This window comes from Zootoca vivipara, chromosome 2 (genome assembly GCF_965207765.1).
Source record: "Zootoca vivipara chromosome 2, rZooViv2.hap1.1, whole genome shotgun sequence".
NCBI classification, from domain to species: domain Eukaryota; kingdom Metazoa; phylum Chordata; class Lepidosauria; order Squamata; family Lacertidae; genus Zootoca; species Zootoca vivipara.
Genome location: NC_142584.1, coordinates 50,552,949 through 50,580,211, shown reverse-complemented (window position 1 = coordinate 50,580,211; position 27,263 = coordinate 50,552,949). Strand labels below are relative to the sequence as shown.

Below are 27,263 nucleotides of genomic sequence, written 5' to 3'. Positions count from 1 at the left end.
TTTTGTTCATTTTAGAAGCCATACAGATTGCAGGTGTTTCTCCATTCAGATTTAAGCAATTCAGATACCTACCCAACATGGGAGATACTTCCCCAGTTTACTATATCATGTGATTATGATTTGTGTGTGTGGCTTCTTCAAGCCAGTTGTGTGGGTCTTTCTTTTTCCAGCAGTGCCACTGTAGTGTCTCCAGCGAGCCACTGTTACTTCTGGTTACAACTGCAGCATTAGTTACCTAACAAGAACAGAAGTATTTTGGACATATTATAGAAAGTGGTGGAGAGAACCCTTATACAGCGCTCTTACAGTGACTATGAATGCTTTAGAAAGCTTCCTTGCAGCTGAGAGAAACTGATCTATGTTAGCAATGCTACTATCTGAAGAGATTTGGAGCTTTGTAATACATGTGCTTACTTCAGTTTTCTCTCTTAAATTATTATTTAAAAGCATATACCACCATTATCTAAACTAGACATGCGGTACCTATTAAAGGAGGTTTTTATGTGTTGGAAAGTTGATTCAAAGGATGATTAAATGTTGTTTGGATATAAGGTTTTAGGATTCTTGCTATAAAATAGGCTTTAGGACTTTTCCATTTTCTGAATGTTGGTTTATAATTAAACTATTCTACTCCTACACCATAAAGAACGTTCAGATTTATTTATTCATTATTCATATTTCAGATGTGGGTACAGTATAAAGGAGATGACAGTTGGATTGGTTTGATCTTCAGTAAGCGGACATATCAATATATTTGGGTAGATAACACAACTTCAGTCTTTCAAAATGCATGGTGAGATGTTTTCTAATATAGTCCAATATTAGCAGAAAAGATTGTTTTCAGAGCATTAGTAAAGTCCATTCTCTCAACAGAAAAAATGATCATGTGATATATTCTGATTCTAGTACCTGCTCTTTATTTTAAGAAGGTATTCAGAGGTTCTTTACGTTTCAGTAAGGATCTCACTGATTTTCAAGTCTCTAAACCCACTATGACTGTCAATTCAGTGTATTAAGTCAAGTTATGAACAAGCCTTTCAGCCACATTTTAAGCTTCTTAATTCTTTGTGGAGCAAGCAGTCCAAATTAGAAAATCTCAAATTATGGTAACCATGGTTTCCCATTTCATCTGACCCTAGAAACTATGGTTATCATCTTTAGCACAAGATAGTATATTAAACCAAATTCAAACTATGATTTAATATCTTGGTTTGGTTCAAAATCAGTTATTGCAGTTTCATGTTTTGACTTACAGGTTTGAATGTTTACATTGTGAAGGAGTTGTCACATGGGCAAAAGGCTTGTTCATACACGAAGTTAAAATATCATTGTCCAAACTGAATGGATAATTTATGGCAATTTCAGGGCAGTTTGTCATTCTCTGGCATAAGTGAGCATGAGACACTGAAAGAATGGGTTGTCTCTTCCTCCTGCCCAAGAAAGGCAGGGATCTCATAGCCTCAATTTTTATACTGGATATGGCTTCCAAAAAACCCTTCTTCTCAGATTGAACCAGCCTTAAATCTTTATATGGTTTTTCAGGTTGCTAATTTTAGAATGCAATTGAAGTTTGTTGCCCAAGATTACTGTGTGGTTTTGAAAACTTCCCGTAGTATTGTTGAAATAGAGCAAGCCTTAAGGAATGGTTTAATTAATAGGAACCTGTACATTTTTCTCTCCTTCTTAACTACTGGCAGGGTGGTTAGGCAAAACAGAAGATATACACAATCTGCTTCTGATTGTGGAGTTGCTTTCAAGAGATATCTTTCTGTGATTGATTGTTCTCTTCGCAGAAAATGGATTTGCAAGAGACAAGGTAAATTAATAAGTTGTTTTTGTCTCTCAGAAACAGATGCACAACTTGACTCTGGCTAGAAACTATGTCTCCCCCCCCCCAAGAGTTGGAAGTGATATAGTTGTGTTATTTCTTGTGGTTTGTCCCCATTGTCAATATTGCTATCAGCATCACCTCATCAAACAGATGATAGTGCTTCAAAAATATGTGAAATCTGTTTGGCCAGATCAGCACTGGACAGGAAATGACAATATGTAATGAGTTGTAACAACTCTATCATACCTCCTTTAGCTCTCTTAAAACCTATTGACTTTCTCTGGCCTTGCAGCCCTCCTGATTTCAGTGAATTTGACTCACAAGTATGCATATTATTATTAATTTTATTTGTGATTTCTGTCCCACTTTTCTTCATTAAAATATACTCTTGACATATCACACTCACCATTTTATTTTAAAAAATACATTAAAATAAGAAAAAGCTGCAGGCCATATCCACACATCCCGATCCATACATTTAAAACACTCACATATCAATTTAATAGTACTGTACCTTGGTTGTCAAACGGCTTGACTCCTGAACAAATCAGCTCCCGAACACCACAGACCGGAAGTGAGTGTTCCATTTTGCAAACATTTTTCAGAAGCTGAAATTCCGACTCGGCTTCTGTGGCTTCCAATTGAGTGCAGGAAGTTCCTGCAGCCCATCGGAAGCCGCACCTTGTTTTTATACCATTTTGGGAGTCGAACGGACTCCCAAAATGGATTAAATTCGAGAACCAAAGTACCACTGTACATTTACTTCTTTACTTCTAGGTGGTCCCACTAAACACAGTCCAAAAGCACAGACTTTTCTAGATACATTTCAGATACCTTTCAGTGTAGTTCTAAGTACAATCCTTAAATTAATTATCAGTATTACTTGTGTGGCCATTCAAATTCTTGATTTTGGCACTGCAATCATTTGTGTGTAAATATGTACTACTTCTGAAAGCTCAGGTCCTTGACAAGACAAACATTTGTACCAATGAAAAGGGGAATCTTTTAGAAAAAAATTAATTTGGTGAAAAAGACATAACAATGCATTGTTATTTGTTAGTCTGTCTGTTGCAACAGTAGCTCTAGTTTGGGGCACTTAAATCAGAGTATATCTGTTCATTTGTGAACTGGCAGGTTGCACTTGCACATCACTAATCTGCACAATAATTAGGAGCAGTCATATTTTATACATTTCATTTAAGTTGACTGTTCCTTTTATTTTAAACAGATGTTGATCTCTTTACCAAATTCATTGGAAGAGCATTTTACCTACCTGATGGAAAAGCTCCCAGGTATTCTACTTTAAATGAGGCTAAACAAGTCTGTTTAGCCTTGTCAACATGTACTGGAGTGGTAGAAGCAGGGAAAGATTTCATGATACACACTGGTCTAAGCATATACAATACCAGGGACAAAAGTGTGAAAACCTGGATTAAATCAGGTATGCAGTACAAGTATGTGCAGAATTATTTGCTTTTATCTCTTTGCTGAAATTTATATAATTTAACTCAAATGCAAGTGGTTTGTCTGTATTATTTTTATTAAAAACAAATTTGGGATGGGTGCATGCCTATTAATTAGAAAGTGACACTGGGCCATCCTAAATGAGGCAGTGGTTTCTACATTCTGAGGGGATGCTTCAGATATATGTAATATAGAAGTAAAAGAAGCTTGTAGCTCTAAAGAGTTTACCATCTAAATCAGGGGTCAGCAAACTTTCCCTCAGACCTTGTAGGGGGCCGGACTATATTTTGAAAAAAAATAAGAAGAATGAATTCCTATGCCCCACAAATAACCCAGAGATGCATTTTAAATAAAAGGACACATTCTACTCATGTAAAAACATGCTGATTCCCGGACTTATAGGGACCCAGGTGGCGCTGTGGGTTAAATCACAGAGTCTAGGGCTTGCTGATCAGAAGGTCGGCGGTTCGAATCCCTGCGACGGGGTGAGCTCCCGTTGCTTGGTCCCAGCTCCTGCCCACCTAGCAGTTTGAAAGCACATCAAAGTGCAAGTAGATAAATAGGGACTGCTCCGGCGGGAAGGTAAACGGTGTTTCCGTGTGCTGCTCTGGTTCGCCAGATGCAGCTTTGTCATGCTGGCCACATGACCTGGAAGCTGTCTGTGGACAAACGCCGCTCCCTCGGCCTATAGAGCGAGATGAGCGCCGCAACCCCAGAGTTGGTCACGACTGGACCTGATGGTCAGGGGCCCCTTTACCTTTACCTTTTAGAAGGTGATTGGGCCGCATCCGGCCTCCGGGCTTTAGTTTGGGCACCCTTAACTAAATAGTCGCAGTGGGCAAAGACAACAAAGAGACAAAGAATAATGAATGTGGGCATAACAAATATGTGCCATCATTTGCTATACTATTTTCTGGTAGATACTAAATTCTATGTCATATTCATGTTTGGATGATTCAATCATGCTTTTTAACATCTACATGAAGCCACTGGGAGAGATCATCAGGGGGTTTGGGCTGGGTGTTCAACAGTTTGTGGATGATACCCAGCTCTACCTCTCATTTAAATTGGAGCCAGTGAAGGTGTGTGAGTGTCCTGTGTGAGTGTCCGGAGGCAGTTGGAGGATGGATGGCAGCTAACGGATTGAGGTTGAATCCTAACAACACAGAAGTACTGCTTCTGGGATACAGGGGGCAAGCAGGTGTGGGGATTCCCTAGTCCTGAATAGAGTAACTTTGCTTCTGAAGGACTAGGTATGCAGCCTGGGAGTCATTTGGACTCACAGCTGCCCATGGAGGCGCAAGTTAATTCTGTGTCCAGGGCAGCTCCATCTGGTATGCTGGCTGAGACCCTACCTGCCTGCGCACTGTCTCACCAGAGTGGTACATGCCCTGATTATCTTCCCCTTGGACTAGTGCAAAACACTCTATGTGAGGTTACCTTTGAAGGTGACTCAGAAACTACAACTAATCCAGAGTGTAGAAGCTTGACTGGTGGCTGGGAGCGGCTGCTGCGACGATATAATACCAGTCCTGAAAGACCTATATTGACTCCCACTACATTTCCAAGTGCAATTCAAAGTGTTGATGCTTACCTTTAAAGCCCTAAACGGCCGCAGCCCAGGATACCTGAAGGAGCGTCTCCACCCCCATTTTTCAGCCCAAGCACTGAGATTCAGCTCCAAGGGCCTTCTGGCAGTTCCTTCACTGCAAGGTTACAGGGAAGCATGCAGAGGGCCTTCTAGGTAGTGGTGTCTACCCTGTGGAGCACCCTCTCAGCAGATGTTAAGAAGATAAGTAACTATACAACCCTTAGAAGACATCTGAAGTCAGCCCTGTTTGGGAAGTTTTTAATGTTTGATGTTTTATTATGTTTCTGTATATGCTGGAAGCTGCCCAGAGTGGCTGGGGCAACCCAGTCAGATGGGTAGGGTAGAAATAATAAAATTATTATTATTATTATTATTATTATTATTATTATTATTATTATTATTATTATTATACATCATGTCCCCTGTCCTAAAATTGGGTTTTGAATAAAATTGTCTTTTCATAATCCATTTAGTATGCAGCTGTAGCCAGATTTACCCACAGATGTAGCCTACACCTAGCATGGTTATTACCATGTGAATTTTTGGAAGTCATTCTTGTATTTCACTGTAATATAACATTTTACATCTTTCGTAGATTGTGTCGGTGGAAGATTTGGGGAGAACTGTGAACAAATATGCCGCAAGTGTGGTGATGATGTGCCATGCAACCCCTATACAGGGTTGTGTGGTGACAGCTTGTTTTGCAGCAAAAATGACCCTACTTTCACTTGCGAAAAAGGTGATCTGGGAACCCCTTTCTCTGCTTCTTCTTAAAAATTTCTGCTCCCATAAATATGAGAATCCACATTATGACAAAAGTTGTAGGAATATCAAACAATGGTCATGATCCTTTTCTGGTTTCAGCTGAAATTAAATTCCTTTAAGTATATAGAATCAATCCTATTTCTTTGAAAGGTGTGAAGTTGAAATGTAAATCCAGATCAAAATGCAAGCAGGATATAGCTAAGTGAAGTAATAACACTGCTATTTGTTACTCACAAGGTTGGAAGGAAAGGTTGGTAGCCTTTTGAAGTCATGGATTAGCTCAGTACAGTACTTGAATTATATTAAAAAATCAGAGAATAGAGATAGCATTCAGACGTCACTCAAGGTATCAAGGATTTGATAAAGATTGTAGGATAAGATTATTAATTATGTTGTAGGATAACAAGCTTAAAATTCAACAAATCATTTGGCAATAATCATTTGGCAATAATCCAGTATCCTCCTTTTGAAGACAGTGTGGAAAATAACAGCATTAAGTTTTTACAACAAATAAAACTGATCATGGGCAAAAAAAATATCATTGGCAATTGCACAATTTAATTGTTTCTTGCAAGAGGCAGATGCTTTATATTTGTACTCTGGAAGAAAGTCAGCTACTTCTTAATCAAATCAGAATGAGTGCTAATTATTTTTTTTATAATACCATGTGTTGTAGTGATACTTTGGAATTAATTGTAGGGAGTGAATGATATAAATGAGCTTGCTTGATTTCTGTAATTTGTCAATAAAGGGCAGTTTTTATTGTGTTGGGTAAAATGTCCAAAACAAGCTTTCTGACATTTAGCTCAAAAATTAAAGATCCATTTTTCCCTAATTTCTTTTGCTTACTAGTAAATCTTGGCATTTTCCAAAATAGTTGAGGAATGCCCATAATTGTGAAGAAGGGTTAGTTTTTCAGATAATTTTATATAAATGAAGGTGCCTCATATCAGATGGTTTCAGGGAATATAGTGCCCACTTTTGTTTCTATTTTCCTAGCAGTCATTCCAGGATTAGAGGTTGCACGTTGCTGTTTGACTTTCATATTATTTCACTGCTAACAAGAAGGGTTCCACTTTAGCACAGTGATGGAAGAGAAGACAGCTGTAGGCTCTGTGGTACCTGAAAAGTGCACACTGGTGGAACCTGATCTTGTGAGGTGGGCCTAGTCCAGTGTTTCTCAACCAGTGTGCCTCCAGATGTTTTGGGACTACAACTCCCATCATCCCTAGCTAGCAAGACCAGTGGTCAGGAATGATGGGAGTTGTAGTCCCAAAACATCTGGAGGCACACTGGTTGAGAAACACTGGCCTAGTCAATAAGGCTTGCAGCATGTTTCTTTGATCCTAGCTGTGAGATTTGATATGTATCTTATTTGTTTGGTCTACATAGGTAGTGAAACATAGTATTACATATAATGTTTAGGCTGGCTTACCTGGAAACAATTCACCCTGTATGTATGTGTTTACATTTCAGGGACCTTGATTGGTGGGAGATGTCCAGTTGAAGGTGGCTGGGTGTACTGGCATGGCAGCTGTTATTACTTCCCCAAAGCAACAGAAAGCACATGGTTAGATGCAAGAGATATGTGTAGACGATATACAGACACAGACCTTCTCTGGATAACTAGTAGAAACGAGCTGGTATAAGCCTGTGTTTTCACATAATATATATTTACTTATATGATTTTGGATATGCCATGCAGCAACTTCAGTGGGAAATGCCAGTTTAGGGGGGTGGTTTTAAGCTGATATACAAGTTTTTGTAAAATATATGTCCCCCATTTCTACACTACTCTTTCATAGGTGTTCTACCTTTTAAATTATTTAGGATTCACTTCTTACTATATTGCCAAGAGGAGTCTATTGGATTGGTCTTCATGGTAATGTATTTTGTACCCATTTGGAGTGGTCAAAGGCAAACCTTTCAAGCAGAGATTTAAAATGGTAAGTTGAGTGAGGCCCACAGTTGCTGCTGCCAGCAAGAATAAGCACACACACTCTGAAATTTACGACAAAGTTGAATGTCCCAGGCTGCTCCCAGACTTTGAAACCCCCTCCTTTAGTGCCGGATTTACGTATAAGCTAAACAAGCTATAGCTTAGGGCCCCACTCTTTTGGGGGCCCCAAAAAAATTTAAAGAAAAAACACCTGGATGTAAATTTCCAAAATATAAGATAAAAATTAAATAAAATAAAACCTACATACAGCTACAGTGTTTTGTGTTGTGTAGGCTCCTATTTGTTGTGTGCAAATGGCTTTAGATACCTATTAGGTGCATAAGTTACCATATAGCATATATTCAACACAAAAAAGCGACAATTTGTTGTTTTTATTGTAATAGTTGGTAATGTTTTAATAGATTTTATTTGTGTGTATAGTTTATAATTTTATCAATGTTTAATTTTTCAAATTGCTGATGATATTGGCAGTTCTTATTTTTATCTGTAAGCATCCTTGAGTCCCCTCAGGGAAAAAAGGTTGCATATAAATAAATATATCATAATAGTTCTAAGGCTCATGATCAGCCCCATGCTCCCTCTGAAACGTAAAGTAGCTCTACTGGGGAAACAGTATAAAATCCTGGTAGGCTTACATTGCTGAATGTTGTTTTTGTTGTGTGATACTAACATGATGCTTGAAGCTGCCAAATTCAAAGACTCATTAGAGGAATTTGAAATGTGGGTTTCCCCCCTCAAACGTATTTACGAAGTGTTCAAAGCACGTGTTAGAATTTACCCTTAATTTACCCTTTCTGTTGCTTAATTCTGCTGCTTCCATCTGCTCTGTGGTATTTCTGATACTCATTCCAGGAGACCACTAGCTGCACTACTTACTGCCCTGGTTCACATGTCATGGTACAGGAAACTGGCTTACGATGACCACACAAACATGCAGCTTGCAGCTGCTTTTCTTTTCTCTGGCCCTTTTCCTTCTGTACCATGAGCCCAAGTTTGGACAACACACTAAGCCAAATTTTTGGCTTTCTGTGTTGTGTAAACCAGGAGACTATGGAACAGAAAGCAAAAGTTTGGGCAGTTTCACACATCATATAATGGGATGTTATGGCTAACTGTAGTCATACATAATTATGTATTTACCATGTGTATGTTTCATGCTTTTCCATATGTGTATGTGCATTATGTTTTCACATATTTATATGCAATATTTTGTTTTCTTAACAAGGTACTTTGTGAAGTAGCCCTTAATAGAATGCAAATGGGCAATAGTAACTCATTGAATACTATTAAAGTTTGTAAATACATTTTCAAAATAACGAAGCTTTTTCTGTGTGACTGTTTCTAAAAATTGAGGTTACGTAATGATTCATGGACGTTCTCCTGGAATTGCTGTGTGCAGCTAAATGTTCCCGAAGGTACAATGCCAGAAACTAGTTGTTACAGGAAAAAATCGTGGGTTTGCAAGAAAAGAGAAGAGGGTAATGTGAAATACTACTACTGATTTATGTAAAACATTAGAAGACATACAATAAGATAGTTAAATTTTAAGAAGACTTCCATGCTAATTTCAGTATGGCTACCCTAATACACAAATTGCTGAAATTTAATTAAAACCAATACTTTGTGCATAAAAAGTACAACTCTTTTTTTTTAACCCAAATTGCTAGCCCAGTAAGTTAGGATCAGCTTTTCTTGTGGGATCTGAATTACTTGCATAATCAGATTTTACTTAGCATTGCGTGTCGAGGTCCCCAAACCACCCCTCAAATAATTCACACCACAGACATAATTTTTGTTTTGGGTTTTTGGCATGAATTTGGCCACAACTTTATTAAAATACAAAATATGTGAGTGGTTGCGTAGGCATTGGTTCACCAACTGTCCCCTAAGGACAGAACTAGCCTTAAGTCAGCAAGGGGAAACCCTACAGGGAGAGACAGGGAGCCGGGTGTTCTGTAGTTTTGACACTCAACCAACAGTATAGTCTTAACAATTTTTTAAAAAGTAAACTGTACAGGCAATTATCCCAAAAACTCTGAGCTACCTGTCTGAAATTTGGCAAGGTTGACTCATTTTGTAGGGTCTACCATGTCTCCAAATATCCTGTACCTGTGTTATTTGGGTTTATTGTGTTTTCTGTTCTAGGTAAGTGGGACTTTTCCTACATTGCCTTCTGAATTGAAGGGGGGAAATTGCCAGATTCCTGATATAATTCATGGCACTTATATTTTCCCCTTTTGCTCTGTTCATTCATTTATTTTATTGGTATGCTGCCTTTCCACAAAAAAACATGCTCAAAGCGACACAACAAAGAAACAGGGATACATTTAAAACAAACACTACAAAAACAATTTCACAATAACATAGCAAAATAATGACATAGTAAACATTCATAACAGCAAAAAACACAAAAGACAAAACCCCACATTTCAATATTATAAATACAACAAGATTACATAAACTACACATAGCATCCAATTTCAAAAGTATCAAGGAGCTTCACATTTTCATTAGTCCTAAGAACACCCCTCCCACGATGTTGCTCATAGTCCCTTTCCTGTAGAAGTTTATAAGGCAGGCAAGGGATGGGATAGCTGGAAACACTCCTTCTTTTATGTTACTCAGTCTCTCTCCAGCAGCTTATTTTCATCTGCCTAGGCTTAATGTTTGATTGGCACAGAAGTCCTTCAAATGATGTATTATCCAAACTAATTTTGCTTGTGTTCTAGAAAGTACAGATTTCATCAGGTTTGGTGGCTACTACCTCATTGGCATTGTCAACACTAAAGAAGTCACCCACATATCATTGCATGATGCATTTCAGCATTGTAGAGACAAAGGAAGTCTTTGCACTGGAGTTCAAAGGATAAGAGCTACGTACATAACACTGATTGCAAAGCGTCTGGTATTTGTCAGGGGATCATTTGCAAATCTCTATACAGCATATTTGAAAACTGGTATGTAACAGTATGCCACACTTGTGGAATCCTGTGACAGGGATTAATTAACCCATTATATAAATGAATCACTCTTTTTCTATTCATACTATAGTGGCTAGCCCAATGACCTCTGGGAAGCTCACAAGCCCTCCTCCATTCTTGTACCTAACCAACTGGTATTCTGGGTACACTGCCTCCATATTTGGAGGTTCGCTATTAGCTATCATGATTAATAGCTAGTGATAGACCTATTGTTTTGAAATGATTACTGAGCACCCACTGAAGCTTCAAAAGATGCTTCAGTTTACACTTCTTTCAGACCAGGGATTCCCAAATTGTTGTACACTGAATAGGTGGTGACTGTTCCACAAACTTATTCACATATTCTGTAGCATGTCTTTACATTTGTGGTTGAAGGCAAGAGATAGGAAGCAGTCCAGGTTGCCCTGCCTAGCTAACCCAAAAGGCAGCCCTAACCAGGCTTTGAACTGATCCTGAAGTAGACAGTTTCCAAGCTTTGTCTAAATCTAAACCTAAGTGACAGACAAGCCCTATCTCAGCTCTCACAGGTACTCAAGCCCAGACTGTCAGGTTCTAACTTTTAACATCCTCCTCCTGATTGGATGACACTCCATCCACCCCTAATTGGTTTCTGGGTCATCAGGGGACTGGCCTAAGGTTTGTGTCACACAGTTGTTTCATAAGACTGTTCAGTTTTTTGCAGAGCAGCGAGGAGATGTTATTATGTAATTTTGACCATCCTGCTTTTTTAAAAAAACAAAAACATTATGGTCATTTTAATATGCCGTTATAATTGATCTTTGAAATCTCTTTTGGCAGCTTGCACACCAGGGTATTATGGTCCTGATTGCAGTATAAACTGCGCCTGTAATGGCACTAAGAACTGCAATCCATTAACTGGAGAATGTGCAGAAAATGAGCAGTGTAATGAAGACTTCATAGGAACAGATTGTGAAGAAGGTATACAATTTGCAGTCCTGTTGGTTGGGTGGCCCTCCCCTCCCCAGACTGATCTGGAGGGGAGAGAAAAAATGAGCTCATTGATCAAGGTGACAAAGCTTTTATGGAAGAAGCAGTGTAAAAATATTAATCTGTTCTTATTCATATCACCTAATAACAATAAAAATTGTGAAAGGATGTGCTACTTCCCTTGTTCTACTCTTTATTGTCAACAGCATGTGTCAAAATTGACAAGCAGAGTAAGAATGGTGAAAGGGGATGTTACTGAGGAAGAATTAATAAGTCAGAAATTGTAGGACTCAGGTTTGTCTGGCAAATCTGCTGAGAAACAAATGAGACATTACATGAGATTTCTATAACTAGGTATCCTCATGTCTTTGTGACCAATAAAGACCCTCATTTGTCCTATTTGTGACTCATGGTCATGCAGAAGGAGCCCCACAACATACCAAATAGTGGAATTCTAGTTATAAAGTTTTATTACGGTAAATCTAGTAAATAGCAGTAGATTAAAAACCTTATCCTAAACTGCACTCAAATTTGCAACTCACAAATGATCTAGTTGGCCAAACTAGGTGTAGTGAAGGTTTTGATGCCAGAGTCCTGGTAAATGCACATTTCTGCTTCAGAGGTATCTGCTGCATTTTCCAGATTGTTTTAAGCTCAAGGCTAGCTTCATACCGGTCACCAGTTAGGGAGAGATAAGGAAGCAAGTTTTGTAATGTGCCTGCAAGATCTAACCAGAGCACGTCTGTGCATTTAGCACTTCTGTTTCCCTTTCCATGGCCTTGTCAGCATTCTGCTTAGAAAACATAGGCTGTTTTTCCATCTTCATGCACACTAATGCAATCCTCTGTTCTCCCATGGCTTTCTAGCCTGCTACCTATAGCAAAGATTGCCAAACTTTTTAGGCCCAGTAGCACATTTGGAATTTTGAGAGAAAGCCGTTGTGTGTCGAGGCTTACCAGAAATTACCCTTAAAATAACTCACAACAGAGACGAAAATTTAGGTTTGGTTTTTGGCATTAATTTGGCCACAACTTTATTTAAATACAATTTTAATCCGAGTATTGGCTTAAGCTTTTGGTTAACCATTCGTCCTTCCCTAAGAAGGACCATCTTCATCTGTCCACTGTGGACAGGACTCAACTCATCTGTCCACTTGGGACAGGACTCAATCATCTGTCCCCTTGGGACAGGACTCACATCATCTACCCTCTTGGGGCAGGACTCACTTAATCTGTCCACTTGGGACAGGACTCACCACTGTCCGCTTGGACAGTACCAGCTCCGACTTCCTAAAGGGGAGTCAAGTGAACACCCCTGGGAGAGGAGGTAGCTGAGGCCGGGCATTCCCTCCTCTCTTTTTCCAAGAATGTTCCCCAAGGCTCGTACTCTTATAATTGGCCCCTCCATCCCCGCCTATGGCGGGGATGTAAGGACGAGAGCGTAAGCCCCGGGATTCCTTTAACGGAATACTTCTATGTGGAGCAACAAAGGTGGGTGGGTAGGCATCTGGATGCCACACCCCTCTTCCAACCGATTCAACAACCAAAAGCCTAACCGCCAACCTAACAAGTTGTGACAATTTGCTAAGCAGTAGGCGAAAACCAAGAGGCAAAGCCAATCAGCCAATTGGAAAAATTCCTACTGGGCCCCTGAATACAGGCGACCCCTAGAGAGGCAAAGCAATGTCAGGCTAAAATCTGCGAAAGAAAGAGGCGGGCGGGCGGGAGATTCAAACGCCAAGGCAAAAGTGATCGGAAAATGGAGGAACCAAGCTTAAATGGGGGCCCACTCCACCAATCCCAATACAAGCATTTAAATAACCACGCCCCCATTACTCAGCATGACCCCAGCCTAGGCCCCAGCCCAAACCCTAGATTAAATTTCTTAACAGCCTACCATAACCCGCTTTATATTAGATGATATAAAGCGCTATAGCACCAGTCACAAAATGGCTGCCATAAGGTTGTATCTTGACACAAAATCGGTATTGCTAATATTTCTACATAGCCAAATTTGGTTGACCTGGGAGACCAGGGTTTAGATCCCCACTCAGAAAGCTAATTTGGGAGATATTGGGACAGTAACTGCCTTTCAGCCTAACTTATCTCACAGGATGGTTGTGAGGATATAATGGGATAGAGGATATAATGATAATAATAATAATAATGATAATAATAATAATAATAATAGAATAACGATACCCTTTTGCTTCATAACTTTTTTCTAGGAAGACTATGTTCTTTTCTTTTTTATATAAAAGCTCAGAATCTAGGAGTTCTATGCAGGGTCTGGTGTCACAGTGAAGGCCTTTGTAGTGCCTGCAGATGTCGGTTTGGCACCGTCGGACCTGATCATGCCTACCCATTCAAACACTATTTTCAGTATCATGCATGTTAGTGAAGCATGGCATACCAGCATGTCAATCAGGTGCCAAATTGTGTCTCATGCACAAATGAATGACATTAATTGATTCCTACCTGCTTCTGTGGGATTTCAAACCAGCCATCTGGCAAGAAGGACTGATGTGATCTTTAGCAGATGAGTTCCTCAACGTGAAGTTGGGACGCGTGAAATGAATTGTTTTTTAGCAGTAGGTTTCCTTCTGCATATGGGTTATCAAGATATTGTTGCATTCATCAGGTGAAAGTTTTTATGATGTAACCAGAGAGTGATTTATGCTGACTTGGGGTGCTTTCACACTAGGTGCGTAGTGTGGAATTACCATGCCCATTCAGTTTTTAAGGGGCATCTATATGATGCAGTCATCCCATATTTTTCTTGTGTTTCTTCCTTTTTTTCTTTGGACTACAGGAAGTTTTGACTCCTTTTTTTGAGAAAAATGAAAGAGCCATGCAATCGCTGCAGGTATAGATGTCTGACGCTACCCTATTCTCTTTTTAGCAGGGTGTGTTTTGGCATGGGCAGTGAAGGGCTCACTTTCCTGATACATCACCACTCAGCATTCATTTATTATAACATATGCACTGGACACTATTTTATGACCCCAAATAGTCAAGTGGGTAGTGGATTGAGTATCAGCCCTCTGCAAGCAGGCTTAATTGTTACAACACTTCTGACCTATGGGCCGGAGGGGGCGGCGGCAATGACTCAGAAATTATATTTGTTTAAAATGCTGCTGTTAATTTCTCAGGTGTGATTAATCTTAAGTGTCCAACAGATCCTGGATGGTGGTACTGGAAAGACAATTGTTATTACATAGAGACGGTGAAGCAATTCACTTGGGAGGGAGCAAAGGATTTCTGCAATGCTTATCATGAAACTGAACTGATACGACTGCCACAAAGCAAAGAGGAAAAGGTAACATGCATAAACTGACACTGTTCTGGAATGGAGTAAATGATGGTAAATAAGAGTTTATTTATTTATACCCTGCCTTTCCCCCTGGTGGGACTCAAGGTGGCTTACAGATAAAAATAGGAACTGCTAAAAGCATAGAAAAAACAATAATTGAAAAGTAATTAAGCACTGATAGAATTAAAATGGTATACATATATAAAATCCATTAAGGCCATACAAACAATTACAATAAAACCAGCATGGCACCAGCCCTTTCATGAAAAGCAGTCAGTTCCCCAAAGCCTGTTGTAACACGATACTTGTCAACTGGAAAACAGGACCTTCTCCTATTGGATACAGAAGTTAAACTTAACATGCATTTGGAGAGCAAGAGAAATTTCTGCTGCTCTAGAGTGGGTGTCTGATGATGTTAAATATCATATAATGCAACCAATTTTCCTATATAAAACCTATGATATAGGTTAAAATATGAAGATTAGGGAAGACAACGTTAGTGAAAACATGTACTGTAGACTTGTTTAGTCCTGCAGCATAAAGTAAGTGGCTTTGGCTTTATCATTATTTGCCATTGCTCTGTCTTGACACAGTGTTACATTATAAAATTGCTGAATATTTTGAACATTCAAGAAGATCTGAACAATGTGTATGGTAGTAGGAAAAGGAACATATAGAAAAAATCTACATTGCATTGTTCATCTACTTGTTCAAGTTGTATGTTCTTGCTTTAATTTTTTGTACACCATTTAGAGATGCCATTTTTTATGTTAAGTGATATAGAAATGGTCTAAATAAATAATAGATAAATAGTTTCAAACAATTCTTTTTTTAAGGTAGGGCAGATTACAGAACTATGCTGTTGATGTTCAGTATGTATGTCTATAAAATAAATATATTCTTAATCTGCAGGCCTGGTTGATGTCTATGATAAAGGATGCTATATGGATTAACTCAGCAGTGGCAAAACCCAAAGAAATGACTAACTCGTAAGAGAAACTACTGTTTTCATTAATGGTGTATTAGTTGTCTAGCTGTGATTTAGTGATTTAGTTGTCTAGCTGATCATAAGAAATAAGCACCTGTTGGGATGTGATGTTCATCAGTCATCAGATTTTATTGGTCAACCAAGTACATGTACAGGTTATAGCCAAGAACAAAACAAACAAAAACAGACAGGTCTTAAAAACATATTATAGCACATATTATTAAAAACATTATAAAACACTTCACAGATATAAACAAACTCAGGTGGGAAACTCAGGGCACGACAGGACTCCAGGGCTTTCCTGAGTTGAGAGGCTCTTAGCACAAGCTTTACTGTGTTAAACATAACTACAGTAGTTTGTTTGAGCTACAGCAGGTGCTTAATGTTATTGATGCCTTCACTGTTTCCATATCCTGTCTGACCAATAGTTCCTGCAAATGCTCTTTAATAAACCTTCAGGTAGACTGCACATTAGATGTTAGGAGGGCTACTGGATAAAAACCAAATTTTTGAAGCAATATATTCTTGCAGCTTTTTTCCAAGTAGCCTTAGAGGACGATTGCATCTGCTCTGCCACACTTAGCTTGACCAGCTCATTTACTGAATAATAGTCAGTAGAGTACGAGACTCTTAGTTTCAGGGTTGTGGGTTTGAGCCCCAAGTTGGACAAAAGATTCCTGCATAGCAGGGGTTGGACTAGATGGACCTTGTGGTTCCTTCCAACTATACAATTCTATGATTCTTATTTTAGATCAGAGTGGAACATCCAGTGGTTTTGTTGTAGCAGCAACATTAGAAACAGACAGGTGAAGGCAGGACAGCAGGCAATGGTTTGAAATCTCAGACATGCTGCTGACAGTATTTAGCAGCCACCTGTAACTGTAAATTGTCTACTAATTATTAAATGATCAAGAAATATGCCATTCAATGGGGGCCATTTTTGGATACAGTGTTGTCACAGATATAGACTCCTCAGTTCTAATGTAAAGATTTGCCATTCAAATTATACATATAAATAGAAATTACAAATTTAAAATTTCATCATTTCAATTTTTTCTCTGATACTCATTTGTGTAGCCTTGTTTTTAAACTTTATATTTTGCTATACATTATCTTGCCTATTATATACTATAATTTAAAATATTATCTGCTATAATTTAAAATATTGGTGATCATTGTATGTGCAGAACTACTTCTGAAAGTGCAAGGCAACCTCCCATCCTTCTACTCCCCCATGTTCCCTGTACCCTGCCCAAGAGGCTTGGGAGAGCTACAGAGCTGGTTTTCTTGTGATCAGGTACATTCTGTTGTGCTTGCAGAAGTTATCCCGCATGTGCAAGGGTTTATTTGGTATAACACCTTGTGTGTTTGATTCTTAGTCAAGAAATGTATGGAAAAGCTTCCACCTGCACACAAATGAGGAAGAACGGGGACCTTGAAGAAGTTCCATGTTCATTCTTTGCTCTCTTGGCTTGTAAAAGAAGTGTAGGTAAGAGAAAATTCCCAACAGTTCCCAACTAGAAGCAAGGATGTTTGGTGAACGTGATCTCTGGGACTTGCAGTAATGACTTAACATGATACACACCTCTCAGGCTGATAAGGCAGATTGGTACTTAGTTATCCAATGCCTTTTAGCATATACTGAATGTTCTGAAGCCATGGTGACCTGACTTAGCATTCTGTTTATAGAACCAGCTGCTTCTACACTATGACCCAAGGGTCAGATGGGTGCCAAGATCAATTTGAAATGTGCCACCTGGGACAGTGCCCATTGCCAAGCACCACCCCTCCCCAAGCTGGGTTGTCTGCAGGCACAACATGCATCTACATCAGGGTGGTCCAGCGCATGGCCCAAGGGCTACATGTGGCCCTTGAGGCTTTATTTGGAGGCCTTCGGCAACATATGACTCCCCCCCCCTTCACCACCTTCCCAAAGCCGGTAAGCAAGGCGTTGGACTTTGGGGCGGAGGCGTGAGCACTCTGACAGAGTCCTAGGGTCCTCCTTCCTCCTTTCTGAAGCCTAGTTAGTGCTTCCCCAGCTTTGGGAAGGAGGTGGGAGGATTCTAGGACGCTGCCAGAGCCTATGGTCTCTTTCCCAATGTCTAGCACAGGCATCCCCAAACTTTGGCCCTCCAGATGTTTTGGACTACAATTCCCATCATCCCTAACCACTGGTCCTGTTAGCTAGGGATCATGGGAGTTGTAGACCAAAACATCTGGAGGGCCGCAGTTTGGGGATGCCTGGTCTAGCACCTTGCTTGTCTGGCTTTGGGAAGGCAGCGTGAGGGGTCATGTTTGGCCTTCATCCTGCAAAAGACAATGTGCAGCTTGTGGGTTCCATGTCTGAATACTCTTCTGGCCCACTTGGTAGGAAATGTTGGGTTACCCTATATTAAATCTATTAATTGTGTATTTAATTATAGATATACTCTTACAGGATCAGGTGCAGAGGAGCAGTATTGTACACAGACAGCTCCATAGTTCTGTTATTGATATCTCCAGCTAAAAATATTAGGTAGTGGTTGATGGCTGAGACCTTAGAGAGGTGCTATCTGACACAGCAGACAATAGCAGGATAGACAGATAAACATTCTGAGGTAGTATAAGGTACCTTTCTATATTCCTATTAGTTCAGCAAAGCTACTTGTGCAGAATAAATTGTTACTTGCCTAGGTTAGTAGCTCACTGCAAGACAGGCTTACTGGTCTATATTTTGAGCTACCACTGGCTGGTATCCCTGTTCAAAATTCCCAGATGGTAGTTGGTTGTTAACTCCAATTGTTATCAATAGTAGTTTCAAGATGAATAATAATTCCAGAGTTCTAGTTACAGGTAGGTAGCCATGTTGGTCTGACGTAGTCGAAACAAAATAAAAAAATTCCTTCCAGAAATAAAATTTAAAAATTCCTTCCAGTAGCACCTTAGAGACCAACTAAGTTTGTCATTGGTATGACCTTTCATGTGCATGCACACTTCTTCAGATACCAGAATAATTCCAGAATTCAGTACAATGTCTTCCTGCACAGCAGTAAATAGTTCAGAAAACCGTCTTCAAATGCAACATTTGTACTTCGCTTGGTAGAAAAAAAAGAATTAGGAAGCCAGCATATTATTAATTGGCAAGCCAGGTGGCTCTGTGTATAATAATGGCACAAGTGAAATCTTTAGTGTTGGACTTGTTATGAAAATATGATCAGGCAGATTGTTCTAGGAAAATGCAAATATTTTTTTTAAAATACCTTTCAGATGCCAAAATGTTTTGGGTATATCCTGGAAAGATGATCATATTGCCTCTGGGGGACAGAATGTATGTACAAAAGGAGCTTGCAATATCAGCCTGCCTTTTAGAAGAAAAATGCACTGGAATCAGCTTATGGAAAAGACAGTATGTACCAGTCAGTGGTAAAGAACTGATCTCACCTAACTCAAAGTTGGATGCTACATTCATGAAAACTGGTAACTGTCCACTTTTGAGTGTGGGGAATGGTTATGGGAAGGAGTAGCCAAAAACTGAGAAAAGGAAATTAGAAAGGTGTGGAACACTGTTACTAATCATCACAGTAATGACCTTTTAATGTACATGCTTCACAAAGTTAGCCAGTGTGGTATACCGTGTTTCTCCTTTTTTAATACATAGTCATAAAGTAAGCCATGGCAGGGTTTTTATGCATTCACGAAATATAGGACATACCCCGAAAATAAGACGTACTATGTTGCTTTCCTTTAGAGCAGGGGTCCCCAAACTAAGGCCATAGGCTTATTTTCTTGAGTAAAATAATTATAAGACGGTGTCTTAAAATGTGGGAAACATGGTAGTGGTTAAAAGCGGTAGACTCGTAATCTGGGGAACCGGGTTTGCGTCTCCGCTCCTCCACATGCAGCTGCTGGGTGACCTTGGGCTAGTCACACTTCTTTGAAGTCTCTCAGCCCCACTCACCTCACAGAGTGTTTGTTGTGGGGGAGGAAGGGAAAGGAGAATGTTAGCCGCTTTGAGACTCCTTCGGGTAGTGATAAAGCGGGATATCAAATCCAAACTTTTCTTCTTCTGAAAGTCATATGTCTGCAGCCTAGTGCTGTGATGGTTTAATTGTTGTCTGTGTTTTTAACGAATTTTTAAATATTATTTTCATTCTGTTAGTGTTTAGCTACATTTAATTTAATTGTCTTTTCTATGTTTTTAGGTTTTTCTAGTTTGTCTGTGTAAGCCACCTTAAGTCCCAAACTAAGGAAAAGGCAGGATAAAAATAAATACAGGCAGCGGCCATTTCACGCAGGGGTTCCATTCCCAGGCACCGCAAGCATTGGCGGAGCACATTATATACACACACACACACACCGCCCTCCCCAGACAAAGCCGGGCTCAGAGCAGCTAACACCAAATACAAAACAACTGGTTAAAATACAACACAACAAGACTAAATACATCAAAATTAAATTAAAAATTAAAATATAAGAACATCCCGCTCCTTTTCTGCATCCAAAAGGACCTGCACATTGGTAATCGCGCATCAATTGGATGCACCTAAAATGGTCACCACCTGTATAGCAATAACAACAATAATAAAATATAGCAGCTCTTTCTAAAATAGCCTGTTCCCATCACATTCTAACATGAAGAAACAGAATCCAGGGCAAGGCTGTATAGATAGGGGTTGGCATTGTTCACAGTGCTTCTCATTAGGGTAATTGGGATAAAGTAATATCCCCATCCCTTATAATATAAGAGGCAAAACCTGCTTCTCGTTCAGACACTGGAATCATCAAGGGCATTGGGCAAGTTTAACCATTTATCCCATTATGTCCTTGAGTATATGTATTTCGTATAAAATTTATACTGTATTATAAATGAATGGCTTTCATTTGTTCCTTTATGGAAAATTAATGTATTGCACATCCAGACAGTGTTAGCTGACAGGTGCTCAAAGGGCATCTTCAAAGGAGGTTGGTGTAAATTGGCTCAAGTGGGTTGGGCTGGTGATTAGGAATCCAGCCTGCCAGTTTGCTATATAAATTTAATCCACTTTAATTTCACAAGCCTAAATTTCTGGTATGTGTTTGAATCCCTCTTGCATAACACAGTCTGAAGGCGCCCAGTGTCTTTCACCATGACTGAACCCCTGAACTCCTTGATTTTTTTCCTGGCTTCCCTGCCTTAATTAATTACAGTGCTGTTAGAATAAACTTCATAGCCACCTGACACTTTTCATTTCCCTTTTTGAAAAAAAGACAACCCAGGATAAAAAAACTACACTTCAAAAGTTGAAAGGCGTCCCAGGGGGCATCTAGTCCAACCATCTACAATGCAGAAATCTCATCATGTGCCCCCCCATACATTATCCCACTAATGTTTCCTTTCAGTGAAATGATTTTCACTTGCACAACAGGGACCTTCTCCCCTCTGTTCCCTTTGTCTTCACTCTCCTTAGAGATGGGGGAAAGAAAAGGGGGAGAAAGTCCAATTGCTCAAGGAGTAAGTCCTGTTGCTCAAGTGGGAAATTGCTGCACTGATGGGACACTTACTTAATGCTACATTGTTTACAACAGTATGACTTCATTCATCAGGTAAAGGCACTGAAAATCAGGAGCAGACTACTTTCTCACAAACTGAATGAGCAGAACATTGCCTGCACATCTTGCTTCATACTTGAGGTTATACGTACAAGGGCTAGAGACTTGCATGATAAAAGAATTAAAAACGTGGAATCACTTTAAACTTTGAATAAAACTTACATGAAAACAAACAAACTGGGAATCTGCAAAAAAAATGGGGGGGGGAATGCTTCCACTTCCTGTCCCCTATGGACACACACAGGAAGGGGTAAGTAGACCCTATTTATTATGTGCCCTTCCTAGCATTATGTGGATATCATTTAACTTCATGGAGTCAGATCTTCATGCCTACATGCCTTATTTTATGGGGACTTAGATAAAGATTACGGCTTTTTGAAGGGGGGTGGGACCATAAAGTACTGTTCTTATCTAAACATTGGTCCATAATTTTAAAATACATTTTCAGCTTGCAGAGAAGGACATTTTGGAGCCTTTTGTCAAGAAAAGTGCCCACAATGTCCAGAAGATAAACCATGCAATAGATTAACAGGAAAGTGTGCTGGTGATGTGACCTGCTCACAACATGATTTAAGGCTCTGTGAAATAAGTGAGTACTACAGTAGTGGGACAAAATTGGTCTTATCAGCTTGAGGCTATTGATATATTCCATTTTTGTAATCTGTTCAATTTAATTCGTGGGATGATGGAACCAATGGTGTGGGTGGTTTCACACCATATGACAGCAGGCAGGAGCAAAGAATTGTGGGAGGCAAGAAGCTAAGTGGCTCTGTCTATAGCTGGGGACCCACTTTGTCTCAAAATAGCGAGGGGCAATGTGACCTTTTATTTATTGTACTGTTGTGTGCCTAGTAATAATTATTTCCCCCCACTGTTCCTTCTTTTTGAAAAGATCTGAAAAGCCAGTTTTGTTACTACAGTTGGACATACTTCAATGGACAATGTTATTACATTCCTTCATATGGGCAGATTAATCATAGTGATGCAGAATACATGTGCAGCCTTTTTAAAGGAGCCCATCTTCTACATATGACTGACACTGATGAAAAGGTCAGTGACTTAGGCATCAATCAGGTAGATAAAAAAAGAGTCACTGTCATTCTCTGATTTCTTAATGGGTTTCTACTGGCTTTCATCTTACGGAAACCTGTTAGATTACATGGGGAGATAAAATAGTACAGGTTGCAATTCTGCCCCAGTAGGCTTTATTTCTGTTTAGGAGTGGGCTGAAAGTAGAGAGGTGTGAGAATAAACATTTTTTTTTAAAAAAAAAATGTGCGTGTCTTGACCTTGTTTGCACCTTTATTTATACTTTGCTAATATTTCCTTTAAAACCATAAATTCAAAACAAGCTGCTATTAATTTTATGTAGAACAGATAAGCTAAACTTAGGAATGGCTCATTGCTGAGAAGCAAAAGAACTGTGAGCTATGTTCTGGAAATTCTCGTGCTCACATTTTTTTTAAAATAAAATAATGCATTTTTTAATTGTCTCGTGCTCACATAATCATGCTAATCCATTGTAATTTATTTCCCAGTCTTCTTTTTAACTGGCTGAAAACCTACTAGTTTGCACAGTGAGACATGTATGTGGTCTTTTGCTAAAAGAAATTTGTAACTGAAATTTAACTTCAAAAGATGTTGGATATTTTCAGCTGTCATCAGATGTTCTTGTCTTCTGTCACTATTAATTCTTTGCAGGATTGGGTAGCTAAAATGATCTCTACAACATTCTGGGTTCACATTGCGGGCCCAGCTTTCCAGCCAAAAATGTGGCTTTCACAGGAAGAAAAGCTAGAAGGCAGGTAAATTAAACAGCTCTCTTTTCACAAATTCCCAAATTTTGATTTACTAGAGAATAATTATGTCATAAGGCTGTGTGTGTGTTTATATTACTTGTCATTGGGAACCACATCATCCTGTAGTTTTGACACCATTCTGCAATCCAACAGCAGATCACTTTAACTTTTTGGAATGTTCACTCATAAATTGTTCTGTAGGAGGCTATGATACTGGTTTTTGCATTCTGAGCGTTGATTGTAATAACAAGGAGGTCTTTAATAGGAATAGTTTTACCACAATACCGGTAGTTTACTATTGACCACCCAAAGCTGTTTATACCATAAAGTGTGTGTCATTTGTCTAGGTTTCTTTAGATTTATGTCTACTTCTTGTTTCAGGATTCTTTTTGATGCCGAGCAGTTGTGTCCTCAGATGCAACCTGCTTTGGCTTATTTGATATCAGCTCCTTGTTCGGGAAAAGCTTCATGGATCTGTGAAGCCCCATTAGGTGAGTTTAATGTTTAGCAAGATATTGGGAATTTGGGTAAAAGTCACTAAGCTACTTTCAAGTTTCATTGGGAGTTCCTTTTCTACAACTGATACTGCCTGAGCCAGGGTAGCTATTTGAGTTTGTATTAGGGTGCTAGGTCTATACAAGCAGAGGGGTTAAAAAAATCATTATTGAAAGTAGTACTGAACCCTCACTTTGATAAGGCATTTCCTTTGTTTTATTATGACTTTCCTTGCAATTAGGTAGTATTCTAAGGCATTCCTAATGGTTAACACTGGTTTCACAAACTATTGTCAGCAAAGTATGATGCAACAAAAATCATATTACAATGTAGACAAAGTATTAATATGACACCCTCCCTGTAAACTACTGGGTGACAGTCACTAAATCCCATATAGAAATCTAGCATTTGTTTTTATTCTGTAAAAAGAAAAAAAACCATGTTTCTGTCTCTCCTGTGAATGAAAGTTTCAGAAACTAAAAGGCAACACCAAAAGAACCTAACACATAGTACATGTATGCTCAGGTCTTTTATTGAGGAGCAGCGACATGACTTCGAACATTGTTCTGAGAAATCCTTACTGGGGAGTGAGCAGAATTTGTTACCCTCTCCAGAATGGCAAACATGGTTTTCTAAAAATGCTACAGGGTACCTTTCTTACAGAGTTATAACAAAGAGCAGTTAAAACGTGTTGAATATAGAATTTTGATGGTCATATGGCAGTGGTTCCCAACTGGGGGTCTATGTAACTCACCCAGGGGGGTCTGTGGCACATGCCCACCAACTGTCCTGGACATTCCATTTGGGGGCACTGTGCTCTTGCACAGGTTACGTGACTCTCATGGGAGCCTGGCCCAGAAGACATGTGGCCTAGTTTTGCTCTGGGACATCTTGGAGGATATATATAATGAATATATGGATATATATTTCACATATGCATTCATATAACAAAACCTGCCACAGAAATATCAACATTTTCAAAAGTAGCGGGTCCATGGCTTGGCTTTTGAAATACAGGGGGTCCGTGGTACTTAGCTAATTGGGAACTACTGCCATAGGGAATTGCTTGTAAACAGCATTTTCAAAGCTAAGCAGATGTAATCTGTTGGCAGTTTGAATGGAAGAGCACTGAAAGCCCAATGAAAGAGCAGAATATACATATACTGTATGGGTGCTTTACCTTGTACAGTGGTACCTCGGGTTACAGACGCTTCAGGTTACAGACTCCACTAACCCAGAAATAGTACCTCAGGTTAAGAACTTTGCTTCAGGATGAGAACAGAAATTGTGCGGTGGCGGCAGTGGGAGGCCCCATTAGCTGAAGTAGTACCTCAGCTTAAGAACAGTTTCATGTTAAGAACGGACCTCCAGAATGAATTAAGTTCTTAACCCGAGGTGCCACTGTAAAGTGTACTCCCTCCCCAATCCCCATTAACTGGTTGGAAATAAGTTACATTTTACAAACAACACCCATTTGTTGCTGTTGCTTACAAACTCCAGCTGTGGGGAGGAGAGGAATAAGCAGTTTGGCAGCCCTATGCTCAGAGCTTTCCCAAACGCCAAACATGAAGCTGACAACTGTCAGGTTTGCATTTTTTGGTACAGAAAGTATTGGTTTAAAGCGTAGAGATATTTCCTATTCTATTGATTCAAGAAGGTTCTGGAGCCTTCTCTGTGTGATACAAGCTGGTGCAAGCTGGAAGTTTCTAAATAACAAGTTTCCATTCTGCCTGGAAAGAATCAGAAGGTTCCTGATGTTTGGTTTATCCTTTCATAGAAGCTGAGTTAAGCTGGTTCTTTTATCTCTTTCTCTCAAGGCCTATTTGACTCTTCTTTCTGGTGTGGTGTTCTGTACATAGTATGTTTAAGTGCTAAGTTTTAGTCTTATTGTAAGTTTGTTAAGTCTGTTGCAACTGGATTTCTTATGGACTTTGCCAATCCTGAAGAGTTGGATTGGTGACCGTTATGCTCATTTGCCTTCAGTAGTAAAAGAAAACTCTGCTGGGTGAAGCTGATTGCATCTTTGAGTTATTTTTTGGGGAACCCTGCAACATGTTTAAATTGCAAAACCACATGCCTTGTGGTGTGGTTGCCAAGTGGGAACTCCAAACAAGGGAATTTGACAGGCGGGAGGGTGTCCAACTGTCAATCATGTGACATCATAATGACATAATGTGATTGATGGGTTGGGTTTTCTGCCTGTCAAATTCAGCCTGATCCTGGTAAAATAAAATAAAATAAAAGGTTTCCCAACACTGACATATAATAAATACATTTTTAAAATAGTGAAGTTTCCTACGGGCTTACCTCCTAATTAGCAGTGTCTTGGGCACTGGGGTCTGGCCATATTTTACAGTGTAGTGAGGGCTTAGCATATTTTCTCTTTCCTTGTTTTCACAGCATCTGAGCCAGTGGATGATCCAGAAAAGTGGTGGATTCCCGTAGTGATATCCACTGTAGTTACCGCTTCTGTACTGATAGTGACTGTGATTGTTACACTTAAATATGGGTTCTCTATTCCAAAAGAAGCAAATGATGTGAAAAAGCCACCATCTTAAATCAGATGCCACGCTTACTGTTCCGTGGTCATACAGTTCTTCATAGAAGAAAGAACAAGCACTAATGTATATTGTTGGCCACCTGAGAAGCAAACTCTGTGAGCTCATTTTGCCTTGTTCTTAAAATATTTTGAACTGTAGAGGTGGGTTTGGCAGGTGAAATAGTAAGTGTAATAGGCAAAGAAGCAAAAAAGGAATTGAAAATTTGTTCAGTGTCCTAACAGATTTCAGAAAGTGTCCAGGAACATGAATAAAGTTGTATAATAGATGTTCCTTCAGTGATTCAGAAGAATGGCTGTCTGCTTCCAGCACTGAGTTTCATAAAGCAGGAGTGTATTCAATAAGCAAAGACTGGTTAAACATAACCCTTGTACTTTACTCCCTCAAGTGTTCTTGTTTGTTAGATTTTTAAATAAACTTGAGGGAAAATATGCTCGTATCCTGTAGTAGATTGTTTGAAGATAATGAACCTTAAAGCTTCTAGCTATCCATCATTGGTACTCCATTCACTTCATACCTTCATCAAAAGAATACTAATTCTGTAGGTTGTTTTTAAAACTACTATTATCAACATCATACCAAACTGAATTTTGTAACACTTGGCACATAATAGCCGAAAGATTTTAAAAAACTGTATCTGTGTAGGTCAAACAAATGGCAGAGTGGTGAACTACATCTTCCCAGACACTTCTGCAGACAAAGAGTGGGGTTAGGGATTGGTGAAAAACTGCTACCAGTCAAAGTAGGCGGCACTGGGCTAGATGACTAGTGATCTAATCTATATATATATAAATGTAAACTGGGCACGTGGGTGTGTCTCCACTTTTCTCCGAAACTGCTTGACCGATTGTGTTCAAATTTTGACACAACGTCCCAAGTGAATATGAGAGTGACCCCATACTGTTTGTGTAGACAGATGTCACACCTGGGCCACATAAAAGCCCCCAAACCACGTGTTCCAGAACTCACAACTCAGACGAAAGTGCATGCTGGGAGCACAGGA

General features: G+C 39.4%; 1 protein-coding gene across 1 annotated transcript in view; it reads left to right on the top strand.

Moving 5' to 3' along the window:
* LOC118080310 (uncharacterized) overlaps positions 1-26,697 on the top strand; it is a 76,913-nt gene extending 50,216 nt beyond the window's left edge. The window contains exons 28-45 of the mRNA XM_060271698.2: positions 684-793; positions 1,698-1,816; positions 3,060-3,272; positions 5,482-5,625; positions 7,128-7,294; positions 7,482-7,597; positions 8,965-9,089; positions 10,341-10,568; positions 11,391-11,531; positions 14,692-14,858; positions 15,765-15,841; positions 17,220-17,329; positions 19,087-19,296; positions 21,857-21,997; positions 22,301-22,458; positions 23,110-23,213; positions 23,589-23,698; positions 26,103-26,697. Coding sequence (XP_060127681.1) covers positions 684-793; positions 1,698-1,816; positions 3,060-3,272; positions 5,482-5,625; positions 7,128-7,294; positions 7,482-7,597; positions 8,965-9,089; positions 10,341-10,568; positions 11,391-11,531; positions 14,692-14,858; positions 15,765-15,841; positions 17,220-17,329; positions 19,087-19,296; positions 21,857-21,997; positions 22,301-22,458; positions 23,110-23,213; positions 23,589-23,698; positions 26,103-26,260 — 2,598 coding nt within the window. The 3' untranslated portion in view covers positions 26,261-26,697. The remainder of the gene's footprint in view (positions 1-683; positions 794-1,697; positions 1,817-3,059; positions 3,273-5,481; positions 5,626-7,127; positions 7,295-7,481; positions 7,598-8,964; positions 9,090-10,340; positions 10,569-11,390; positions 11,532-14,691; positions 14,859-15,764; positions 15,842-17,219; positions 17,330-19,086; positions 19,297-21,856; positions 21,998-22,300; positions 22,459-23,109; positions 23,214-23,588; positions 23,699-26,102) is intronic.
* Positions 26,698-27,263: the final 566 nt, after the last annotated feature.